The sequence below is a fragment of the Varroa jacobsoni genome, unplaced genomic scaffold (assembly GCF_002532875.2).
Source record: "Varroa jacobsoni isolate VJ856 unplaced genomic scaffold, vjacob_1.0 scaffold_1408, whole genome shotgun sequence".
NCBI lineage: Eukaryota > Metazoa > Arthropoda > Arachnida > Mesostigmata > Varroidae > Varroa > Varroa jacobsoni.
Genome location: NW_019214310.1, coordinates 43,792 through 56,672, shown reverse-complemented (window position 1 = coordinate 56,672; position 12,881 = coordinate 43,792). Strand labels below are relative to the sequence as shown.

Sequence of the window (12,881 nt, the reverse complement as noted above, 5' to 3'; positions counted from 1 at the left end):
CAAGTCTGCCAAACCACTTTTTCATATCCGGAGTGACATACTGACACTCTGATATGGCTCTTGGGAAGACAGTGTATCATCCTGACTGTCATGATGGTAGAGAAACTCTCATAGTCTGCTTTTCTCTTCCGCTTTTAGGTTTCAGGACAATCTATTGGGCTCTTTCGAGTTGAAATTGCGCTCACGATACAATATCATTGTTTCATCAGGGTTTTCGGGAAACAAGGAGTGAGGTAAAGAAAAAAGAGCAGCCTAAAAAACGAAGCAACTTTTTTCTAATCTATCTTATCCGCTTAAGGTCTTAAGTGCCTCAAAACTAAGTACAAGGGAACACGGTTTTTTATTACCTCTCAGTGTCTCGGCCACCACCAAACAACACACAACCATAATGACAGAATTGTTATGACAAAGAAGGTGGTTTACTGTAATTATAAGGTACGAGGACGAACGAGTATCTACGAAAGATATGCTTAAGCCTAGAGATAAAGCAGAACCCTACCCGAAAAAGATGATTATGTTTGATGAATTAACGAATGCTTGAGAAAACAAAACGGTGGACAACGATCTATATTTTCCTTAGTTGTATAGGGTAAACGAAGCTGTGCCACAGAAAAAAGGTTGATAAACAAGACAAAGTAATCATCTACCACCACAAATATTATGAACCACGCATGACAAAAGTGGTTAGAATCGCAAAAGCCTAAGCAAAAGGTTACTTTGTACCTACCTCATTACCTAAGCCTCGTATCGAGGGACTATCACCTTTTTTTATGAAATAGTGGTGACCACTAGCAAATAAAATAGATAACTATACATTTGATAACGATGAGAACCTTACCCAGATGATCGGGTTCTTCCATATAAGATTTGAAATTTTCTAGTAAGATGAAATAAATCAATTGGTTGAGAATTGGAAGAGGTTGAAGACAGTAAGGATGAATACAAAACGAATAGATTTATTGCTAATTATCCCGACACAGCTTTGCTTGCCATTTATTTATTAATTCAGGTAGGTTAGCATTTGCATAAAAAAAAAACGGACGTTTGGCGCTTTGTTATAGAATATCCGGCACTAGATTATACCTTTAAAGTATTAAGCACGGTTCTTTGTTGTATAGAATGATAGATGAACATATGCAAATAGAGCTTGGTGGCGTTGAACGCTTATCGCAGTTTTGATTGAATATCCTGCTTATTCTCCGATTGTTCATAGTGCAAACTTTGATAATCGCGATATTTGCTTTCCGATTTTGGTGTTTTCTGATTCCTTCGGATGACCACACTCAAGACTATGGGACTCATTAGGACTTTGGTAAAGTATAGATAAATTTAATCCCATTTTTAATAGAAAATATAGTCCGCTACATTTTGCGGAAAAATAGCACATTTACCGAAAAGAACAGTTGAACATAAGCTGGGCCGCTTATACCGGTAACTGGGTAATCTTTCAAAAAAGATTTTTAATAATTCGAAAATACAAAACAATTAATTAATCATAGCAGCAATGAAATAGACGGCATTACCAAAATTAAGTAGCTTCATTAAAGTAAAATTTGAAGCATACTTTAAATTAAAAAAAAGTAAGATTTAAACTGCGGTCTGGGTTTGCGATTCCAGCTCGATCTTTATTTAATTTTTTTATTTCAATCTTCCATAGTACTCATTAGTGTAATGTTCATATTTTTTTACTTCTATTATCTTCATGATCTCCGCTTGTCTCATTGTAATCTGTTTCTCAGTCATTATCGTCGCACCGTGAGCAGCATAATAATAATAAAATATAGTGTCGAAACTCAACAACGTTTCCACTGTCTCCATATTCTTTTTATCCATCTCGTTATCTTCATCCATTTACCTTCAGTATTACCATAATCACGACATGTTTCGCTTTTATTAGGCTTTTTCAGCCCGACCCATCGGCCTTAATTCTTCTTTCTATGTCTTGCTAAGTCATCATATATAGCTTTGACTTTAATATTTACGAGTAATTATCCTGTTCCGCGTTCATCTTTTAGTCTTCTGCCTAATATTCACCTCTCTCTTCAAACCTCAAGAACGCCCCTTTTAGAGTTCGTATCTAGACTTTGAGTCTCTGATCCTGAATTTCAACAACTTCACCATAGACCATCTTTTCGACTATTTCAGTGCGCAAAAATAATCTTCATAAATTACCAAAACGTAGTCTTTCGATTTCTACTTATTCTTGGCTCTATTCTCCGTTTGACCCCCATAATTTTATGCTCAGCGCTCGATTCTGCGAGTTTACCCTCACCGAGTCTTTTTCTTCGTTTCCACATACGTTTCTATGTATCGATATTCGATCAAAAATTCTTGTTGCTCCTACCATTAAAATCGGGATACAGGTTATTTCCATCGATTCTTAAAGCATTTCGAACTACAATAATGCCTGTTGTTCATCTTGTCATCACAGTAAACAGCATTTTAACTGTTAGACAAGCGCAGCATCATATGATAGTCATTATTCATTTTCATCAAACAGGGGTAGCTTACGTGCCTAGACTCGCTACCCAATATTCAGCCCGATGTGAGAGAGCTATACCAATATCTATTTCACACAAGAAATAAGTCCGTATTTTCTTCGGTTATATTAAGAATAATAACACGTTTTTGTTCCGTAGGTAAACGGCATCGTCATTCGGTTGTGTTCCTGTTTTACTTCGTACTCCAGTCTATTCGAAAATTTCGTTGACGACAGATCCATGATACACACTAGATGCTTATTTTCTTTCATGCCCCTCACATTAGCTCGCGTAGTACTTGATACCTGTCTCACTCTCGCTTTGTCTGCCTTTAAGTTTTTCTGCAAGAACACAATCACTCCCTGCATCCTGTTCGCTCCTACTTTAGACTTTTTATTTCGTGACTACCTTCAATCACCGGAACTTCTATAACCTCTTGTTTCTAGACAGGCCTGACTTTTTTCTGACGCTTCATTCCGCAGTCGTACACAACCAACTTTGCAACCGATTCTTTCCGCGTGATCGCCCATCCATCAAATATTTTATTTGTCTTAATACGATTAGTCAGTTGAATAATTCGGCGTCAAAAGTTTGATGGGGCCAGAAAGTGTTTCCGCCGTTTGCCTCTATGAGCTGCGCGTGTGCCACCTTAAGGAAGCATTTGCTTAGCATACATCAATATTTACTCACAAGGAGTTATCAAAGGAAAGACCAAATTTTACGACATACCGGCGGAAAGTGCACTGTCTCGACAAATGCCAGACCCCAGATTTCGATATATCTAGCTATATGAAAAATGCCACTGTCATCAATAAGAGGATCACATCAAGAAAACTAAGTTTTGAATGCGAGGCATTTGATGCCTTGCTTGTGCAGCTTGTCTGCCCTTGTCTCTTTACTGCATTGCTCGCAACGGCATCGCCCAAAACCTCCTGCACCTAATTGAGTCTCCCCATTGGAAATGTTTGACGAATCATGTTGTACGGTACATCATATTTTCAACTACTAGAAAGTTTCGTCTTTCTCTCATAAAAAATATACTTTATCCCCTTTACTTATTATATCGTATACAATCGTCTTATACGCTACTCATAGGGACTAACTGCACGCACTATCTGCCCCCCATTTTACCAACAAAAAAAAACCTAACCTGCGCACTGCAAAACTGCGAAAGCTGTTTTGGACGGTCCCTGTATTATTATCGCTTTCAAACAATGACGCATTAGCTATGTTATTAGTAAAGCACGCTGAACGATCCTAGTAGGAAAACAACTTAAATAACGCCTGCATTGTTTGTATACTTATTGCTATATCATTCAGAATAACGATGCTTCGTAGGGTTTTTCTTCACTGTCAGTTTGTCTACTTGCCATATTGCCAGTTGCTATTGTACGAGGCCTATGAGGGTAGTCTGCTAAACAATAATATATAATGTTAATTTGTAGTGTTCGCAGGCGACAATTATAGAATTACGAGAAACGTACAGCATATAGATCATAGATGTCGTGGCTTTCCTTAAGCAGCACTCATTTGATTCATGTGTATCATTTTGAAAAGATATTCCAAGTTAGCTACCTAGCCGATAGTTACCTTACATGATTATTATAGGTCATAGGACGTCACGTTAGCCTTTAATTGTTTAGTAAAACAAAATAAAATTATTCTACAGTAGTCAGTTACCGAATCATTCGATCCATTCATATTATAATAGTAATCATAATAATTAAATGTCACAATCGATCATAAACATCTGCAGCCAACCATGCGTTTTCAGCCGGGTGTCTCACATCACATCTGCTTTGCTATACACACATACAGAACCACGCTCTCATTCTAAGTAAATATATATAATATGCTCAACGATTCTAACACGCTGATAGCGCAAGGCGCAGCATACGCATATTCTGGGACTAGTGGTAATAGACGAAAAGGGATCTCTGTTTAGTGGCTTTCAACGAGGCGTGCATTTCCTGGAGGAACCGTAGCTTTAGGTTCACCTCCTCTATATCATTTTAAGTTTTTCTTATATACCACAGTTATGATGAATATTATTATTAATAATATTATGTTATCATCATCATCGTCATTGCGACCAACATCATCCTCAACAGTAGTACTATATCTGCATCAACACAGATCAGTTCTCTATATCTTGCATCATCTCGTCATAAATCATTTTTTTTATTTTCTCTTTTTTCTTTCCCTCGTAAATGAGGTCGTCGTCCTCGTCACCGCCGTCAGCATCGCCATCATTGAGTGCAGCAATATCTGCTTGTTTCTGGTGTGTATGTGTGTTTGTGTATTGTTGTTAATTTGTTCTTTTGCCTATCTGTGTAGCACTGCGCTCCCATATCTGCTGATAATGGCTCCTATCGTTAAGGCTAGTTAATCGGCCCGTCTTTCGTGATGTTGATAGCGCACACAAGGTTTCTATCTCATCTTTGTCCGCTATGCTAACGCTACTAGTGCTGCTAAGACTGTTCAAAATGCTGTGAAACGTCGGTCATATTTGTATACTATGCAAGGCTATTTGTCTAAGTGTGTGCGCGTATCTGTATTTGATGATTTTTATGTACGAATATATAAAGTATTGTATCCGTCCTTATTTTCTTATTTAGTTACTCGCATGTTGTCTCTACTGGGGACGGGATTCTTGGTAGGCTGAAGCATAACGGCAGCGTCACAACTGATTGTGAAAAGGATGGTTTACTCAGGCGGTCTTTTCTCAGCGTACTTCTTAGTGAAGTCTTCGGCATTCTTCATGAACTTTTTACGATCCTTGGTAAATTCCTCGGCGAGATCAGTGCGCATCGGATGTTCCGGCTCAGGTTCGGCAACGAGCGTAGCCAATTCTTGCAGAACCTAAACAGAACAAATTACGTCAGTACAATGCTCGAAATTTTAATAAATACAGGCATAGCCTACAATTTTTTCAAGATCTAAAGTAAGGGTACATTAAGTGTTATTTAACTTACCCGTTCGACCTTTGTGGCAGGTTTCCACTTCTCAGGAAGGATAATAGGCAGACATACGGAACCCTCTGCATCTACATTTGGATGGTAAATCTTGGTGAGAAACATCAACCTTGGCGGTTTGAACGGAAACTCTGGCGGGAACTGGACTTCCACTCGAAATGCCCCTAAACGCATCACATAATACGCCGTTTAATTATATCTCATATGTATTCGACCCCACAAGCAGTAGAAATCTAAGGTCAAAACAGGATAATATAAACAGATCTCTAGAAAGGTTTACTTCTACCATTTCTCTAGATAAACGTAAGCAGTCTTTGGAAGTGTGATCGAGGACCTCGTTATTTTACATACCGCTACAGTAGTTACAGAGGTACGTTTCTAAATTCAAAAATCTCATTCAGTAAAACTTATCGTCAGATTTAAAAGCAAAGGAAGGACTTTTTTAGTTGCGTTCGATATGTATGTCAATAAGATACATAAACGAATGGACTTATATATTAAGACAATTTCAGGAAGAGCGAAGTGCAGTTTGTTGCCGAGAAATCTGTATATAGTAGCTATTGCACTAGGCTACCTTGCTTGAGTACGTCTGTTTTCTGTTTTTTTTTCACATATAACCCCTACGCCATGACAGCTTTTGCATAATGCTTAACTGCTATCACAAACCTTGACGGTAACCTCAGCCTACTTTCCTATCGATCCGTATCGGCAGTCTATGACCTACATTGGCCGTCTACCAATACAACCCCAACCACTTCATGTGGTAATCGTCGCCCGAGGGCCGATTACATTTTACCGTCGAAACTCCAAGGTCACTTTGTCGCTCTCTGTCCATAAATTTATATATATATATATATATATATATATATATTGATAGCAAAAGTGATGTCAACACAACGCAAAACATTACTCCTGAGTACGAAGCGCCAACGAGTATCGTATGTCTGAGTAAACTATACACTAGACGCCCAGTTTGAATAGGAAAACTTCGAAATCCTTGCCACATACATTAGCCGCGTAAAGTAATCATGCTATTAATCGAAATGACAATTGATCAATTACAGTCAATAATTATGAGTTCTCATCTGTTATCATTCGATCTGCAAAGAATAGTGATTAAAACTATTAAACTATAAGTTCTTTTAGGCAAATTTTACCAACTAATTAGACAAAAAATGGGCCAAACCGATACATTTACCTTTGTTGTAGGGAGGATTTTCAGGCACAATGAGAAGGTTCCAGAGTAAAATATTTTCGTCGGACACCTGAATATCACGTACAACCCTCATTGGAGAGCTCCGCAAATCGGCGAGCTCCTAAAATTGTAATGATATTATTTTACCTTTTTGTGGCGTAACGTCATCTTAGACTAAGACATCAGTTTTCACTTTCATAAAGAATTTCCCTGCTTAGATTTACACTACAGTAGCTAAGTGCTACAAATGTTTTTATGTTAACTGCCCTACATTCATATTGTCGTTTGATAATTCTTTGTTAATTTTGTAAGTTGTACCCAAGTGTATAAATATCCAACGAATCGTGCGATAAATATTGCATTTTGGGCCTTAATATAAATGCGTTCTAGAATAAGCTCAAGATAATACGTGCTGTTGAACCAATATTTAATCCTATGCTTTGGCTCATCATATATTTAAGTACTTCAAAGTTGGCTAATGTGAATGAATCACGATGATATTCTGGCTGCATCATTACACTTTTGAGGAAATTCGGTGACTGACAAGATACGAGGTAAAACTATCGCACTTGATTAAACTAATAATTATACTAACTTCCATTCTGTCACAAGCGAATCCGCCGGACTCCGAGACTGAATGAAGTTCTAAGCTCATTGGATTAGAACTATCTTTGCCTTCTTCCTTATTTCTTAATATATGTTTAAGATACTCTTTATTTTTTTTTTTTATAAACTCTTCCCATCAATCTGACAGTTTCTGGACAGACCTAACATTTGTATGCTCATATGTAATTTCTCTATTTATGGCTTCTCAAAGTAAATCTACAGTGATATATGGTTGCCCACCAGTTGCCTTCTTAGGGTATGGAAAGCTTCTTGATAATACGGGCTTAGTTTAGAAAAATAAGCAGGCTAAAGCCAACATTAAATTTGCCTAATTCTGGAAGTAATTAATGCATGGCAATAAGGTCTGGCATTGTCATCAAAAAACCAGACTGTGGTTTCAATTTACGCTTTGAACGTCATGTTTATGGTCCGTGAGTTTCTTGAGAAACTTGAAATAACGGACTGTATTCATTGTTTCATTTTTGGCGAGTGTCTCATAATAACAGATGCCCCTGATGTCCATTGCAAGTACTATTATTACCTTACGCCTGAACCACTCAATCGAACTTGGTTCCTCTTTATGGCGATGTCATTTTTTTGCCTGGTCGCCTTCAGGCTGGCGGTAGAGATTGAGCTATGCCTTGTGCATGGCAAGCGTACGCTCCAGGCGGATTTGTGCTTAATTAAAAGTTCACAAATTGCGGGTTGAATACACCGCACGCATTTTCAACATGCCTGGAGTAAATTCACGGGTAAGCCATTTTCAGTATTTCGTTACATGTGAATTACCAGTTTTGCCCAACAGAGCTCTTAAATTTCTTAAATTAAACTCTGCTTCCGTGAAAAGCCACCTCGATCGCGGCATATTTTTCAGATTATTATATCTGGTCACTTCCTTGCTGTAGACCACCGTTTTTATTCTATTCACACCTTCCTATCGTTTAAAGTCTTTCTGCTTAATACCTTCTCCAATCTAGAATGAATTTTTATAACGCTGTGACCTTCAGAGGAATAACAACTTCACCACTGGGTGTTCATTTTCCAGACTAAAAGATGTTTTTCCCTCAGAACTTTGTTTGCCTAGGGTACAATCAAGCAGTATTCATTTAAAGCTTTCTAGAAATATTTGCAGGTCACATATTACTTGCTATCGACGGGTAGTTTAAAGGCCACCGAATTCGCTTGTAACGGCCTAATATAAATCGCACACTGCTATCATGACCATCACGATATTTCAATAAGGTATCGTTACATAATGATTAACTTAACTGATATTTACCAATATCTAGTAAAAGATAATATACTACAAAGCTTTGCAGATGTAATGATAAAAACAGGGAACTTAGCATTAAATTCAAAATGACTCAGCCAACTATAACTTCTAAAGATAATCATTGAATTTTAATAAATCTTTTTCGACTGATTTCAGTATAGCACAGAACGAATATCCATTAGACTAAAGCACCTGCCAAACCCCACCTGGCCGAACATACACGATATTCATGCACTATATAGTACAAAACAAAATCAAGCTGCACATTCCAATTTTCGAAATTATACTATAGAGCTGGATGAAAAAACGTCAACAACATGGCTCGATTAAACATTTCTTTATAACAGTATTCGTTTTTCTTAACAAAATGGAAGCGCCTGTTGAAGCGATACACTCTATTCCAGTCATTTTATGATGCTTGCAATGAGGTTAAGAGGATTTACTATTAATTACCCGCCCGAGTCGGCGTGCTGCTGCCATTACAAGAACGACGGGGAACCCGTTTTATAAACGGGCGACCTTCTGAACAGTCGACAAAGCCCGAACGTACACTACGTCACGTACAGTCTGATACACGAGATCCAACACTCTTTGTTCAGGTCGTCTCGTCTCTTTCCGGCACTCTCTGTCCTCCTACTTAGCTTCCGATTTCGCAGCACACCTGATAGACGGGTTTACATCACAATGAACAATTTAGTAGGGAGCACAGTAGAAAATTGCTGGAATAACAACAGACACATATATTCACGCACAATTATTATTCTGAAAGTGCTAATCGAAAAGTCTATTTGAGAGGACTAAAGGTTGTGAAACTCGTTTACTCAAAACAATTCTAATCTCGGCTCGAGCTGTTGCCGTGGGCTGTAGCTGTTGCGATTCCTTTAGCATCCCAAGCTTGGTCTGACGCACAGAGTGGATGCTACCTAAATGCGCAAAATAGTCACGAATTACGATAAGGTAATATCCCGAACGCCCATAGGATTGACCTGTGTGTGATACTGCACCACGAACGCAGAGACCAGGCTCCAGGTCAACCGGGACTGCTCTAGCTTCTCTAGATTCAACGATCCTATTCGGCTACTGCACATAATCGGTTTTGCCAATAGTCAAATCGAGCAGCACAATCACGAAAAATTACCTTCCACAAAGAGTAAAGGGCCACCACCTCCGGATGTGAGTACCCGCTCTCTCATCACAGTCAAAGCAACTGTCAGCGGCCGCTAGAATTTTTGGGCGCACCATTTTAAAATTGGCGCTCACAATGACTTGAAACTTACTTTGAACTACGTTTTGTCAGGTGTCGCCCGAAACCATCGATTTGAAGTTGAGGTGACATTTGTCTATAAAGAAATTATGTGTTATATTGTGTTGGAAGCCTTTGTGAGAAAGATCGCTTAGAATCACCCTCTACATCACTTATTTCAAAGCGGCCCGTTTCTACATCTAGTTCCGTTTTTTTGCAACAATTCTGGTCAAGATCTTATATCTCCGGTGTGCTATAGTTACGTGCTGCAACCGGCCAATGTGTTATATGATGCGGATAGAAGATTTAGAAACATGCTCATAATTATACGTATCTCATGTCGTTTAAACCACCTTGGTCACCTATAGTAATCTCTAAAACGTATTACTTTCTATTGAGATGCCTATTAGCCAGTGTTAGAAAAAAAGGGTCACCAATTGGCTAAAGTGCCAGTACTTTTTATAAAGACGAAAACGCAATTAAAGAAATTTATGCTAGCATGAAGTTTTGCGAGGTGATTTTATGGGTGATGTGTCAAGTAATTTTATCGGTTTAGATATAAATTTTTTTCATTTAATCTATTACTACATGGTCTTACCCTGAAGGTTAGATGGACTTTAATCGGTAGTTGAGTAGACGGGTGGCCGATCTCATTGTAGTTGTATCGCAATAACGGGCGGATTTCAGTTCTCAGCGAATGTTGATGTTTTGGGGAGTTAGTTGCAGCGATTGATGTTTGAACAATTACGTGCACTGCAGTGCAGACACAACGTTACTTCTACCAAAATAACTATTGTCAACTTGAGATTAATTTAGGGGAGGCATTTCCGGTTTTGGTTCAAGTGTTCGTGAACAATAATAATTGGTTTTACGGTTCCAGCGTGCGTTGTTGTGCCTCTTAGCCCCTTTTTCTTTTGCTGATGTTTTTACACTATGTATCGATAACGCAAGACTATTTTATATGGCAATTTTCTTACTGTTGTGGGATTTACTGCTTAGCAGTTTCTACACCGAGACCCCTCGAATAAAGCAGAGAAAGCTTAGTTAAAAAGATATAATGTACACGGAGGGATACCTATACATTTAATTCATTGATATTAAGTAGTGCTTGCTTTACAGCTTAACGATTTGTACTGGATTGTACATAACTTTAGGTTCGAACCTGGTGTAGGCGGACTCCATTTCGTGCTGGAAACCAGCTGATGGATGATGAAACTTGAAAGACTGAGATTGTGCATAACTAATAAAAAAAATATACGACTAAATTTTAATCATGTGCTGTATTGGTAGGCGCGTCTTATGGAAATTGCACTACTGCAATTTATATTAAATGACTGGACCGCAACGTAAAACATTCAACCGTGTTAGCTCTTTCGCATTATCAATTCCCCTGCTGATAATAATATACCTCCATACAGTACGATGGCATTTAAGGGCACCGTTTTTTAACCAGTAATACAAGATAGTATGTTTGGTTAGGAAGCGATGATCCGAAATATCATTACCGCCTTGCATACACAAAAGATACTACCGTCTGATAGGTTTCTCTAATGACTCAAATTGAGAATGCTTAAATTTCCCACAAGCCGCTGGCATTTTTTTAAATTTTAATTAAATTTTATTTAAATTAAATTTAAATTAAATTTTTCATTAAGACCTTTTCCCTAAAAATTAATAGATTTGATTGCTTTGTAACCTTTGGTACGTGTAGATCATTTATACCATATACTGTATTCAGCATAAGGTTATAAAAGCACTGTTCTAAGGCTTAACGTTATTATTAGATGCTGTATTATTTGTACCATCAGACAGCGCTTCAAAATCTCTTGTGTAGTTGGATCCATATATATTTTTTAAATAAGCAATTTTTATTTCATATAAGCAGGGGCTGCCGCATCGCATGCTTTCAATATTTTGAGTTCCTTGTTTTCTTTAGTGGGGCTTTACCGTAGTACGTTTATTCAAATAAGGTTTAGTAATTATGCAGTCATTGCTAATTATAACTTATTAATGATATTGAGTGATCAAACCTAGCTATTGAACCGAATAGTTTTTTTTGTAATGTTGTTGCATACAATAAAGAATTTTACATTATAATCTTCACTTCTCGTACTAAAGGCATATAACCAATCCCGTATTAATAATTCGAATAACGCAACCTAATTGATCTAAATCAACGTTATTCCTCATATATTGCTAACTGTTTTCTATTTAATCCACCACGTTAAAGTACGATAAAGAGTCTGAGTGATGTTTTCCGTTGGCAAGCAGTGTTATACCTATACAAATGTTTTTTTTCTTGGTAAATGGAGAATATACCGAAGATCCATTTTGTGACACAAAGCCAGATTAATATACTCTTGAATTAGTCTATTCGAATCAAAAACGTTTCATGCATTGCATGTGGCAGTTGCTCTTGGTACTCGAGGTTCTTTTCCTCGACAGCGCATATTGTCTCACTTGGCACTACTGTACATACATTCAGAGAACAATATATAGAAAACAACTAACTCAAAAAAAACATGAGAGGAGCTCCTCTCCGATAGAACTTTATTTTTTTCACCGTGTTCATTGCTGCCTTAGCAGCTCGACGGCGCTGAGGATTTATCACCGAATGGTAACAGCCATTTTCACAAAAATAGTGGTCGTCGCCATCTCATGGTGAACCGTCCTCCATGTCGTTGATCGTCGACCATGCGAATCACGCGGGCGACGGCGTTAACGGCAAACAATGATTTAGTCAAAGAGACCGAATCCCATGTCCTCGTCCTCTTCCTCCTCCTCCTCTTCCTTCTTATCCTCCTTCTTTTCTGCCTCGGCGCTGGCGGCGGGGGCCGCGGCTGCCCCACCAGCAGCGGGGGCACTACCGCCCGCAGGTACCGAGGCGAGTTTTTCTGATCCTTCTCTGATCAGTTCCTGTATGTCCTTGCCATTCATTTCACTGACAACCTAATACAAAAACCAATGGAACAAGGGAAGTTAAAAAAAATGCACAGCGTATGTTACTAAAGATCTTGAGTGTTTGGGCAAAAATTATTCTATACGATAGACAACAATTAATATAGGACAGCAAACATTGAACATGATGTTCGCCCACGCTGATTTTTAT

The 12,881-nt window shown here is 38.2% G+C and overlaps 2 protein-coding genes across 8 annotated transcripts in view; both read right to left on the bottom strand.

Moving 5' to 3' along the window:
* Window positions 1-1,586: 1,586 nt before the first annotated feature.
* Window positions 1,587-10,504, bottom strand: LOC111269731 (ubiquitin-conjugating enzyme E2 L5). Of its 7 annotated transcripts, none has more exons than XM_022849549.2 (5): window positions 10,371-10,504; window positions 8,983-9,190; window positions 6,654-6,771; window positions 5,456-5,619; window positions 1,587-5,342 (listed from the first exon to the last, which is right to left on the bottom strand). In XM_022849549.2, the coding sequence occupies exons 2-5, from the start codon at window positions 9,007-9,009 to the stop codon at window positions 5,187-5,189; spliced, it is 465 nt and encodes a 154-aa protein (XP_022705284.1). In that variant the 5' UTR covers window positions 9,010-9,190; window positions 10,371-10,504; the 3' UTR covers window positions 1,587-5,186. The 7 variants fall into 7 exon arrangements, with proteins under 7 accessions (XP_022705284.1, XP_022705281.1, XP_022705279.1 ...); XM_022849546.2 differs by lacking the exon at window positions 10,371-10,504 and adding an exon at window positions 9,668-9,768; XM_022849544.2 differs by lacking the exon at window positions 10,371-10,504 and adding an exon at window positions 9,668-9,749 and having other exon boundaries at window positions 8,983-9,248.
* A 1,779-nt stretch (window positions 10,505-12,283) lies between these two features.
* RpLP2 (ribosomal protein LP2) overlaps window positions 12,284-12,881 on the bottom strand; it is a 2,281-nt gene continuing 1,683 nt past the window's right edge. Inside the window, exon 3 of the mRNA XM_022849550.2 lies at window positions 12,284-12,721. Within this exon, the coding sequence (XP_022705285.1) occupies window positions 12,509-12,721 (213 nt within the window). The 3' untranslated portion in view covers window positions 12,284-12,508. The remainder of the gene's footprint in view (window positions 12,722-12,881) is intronic.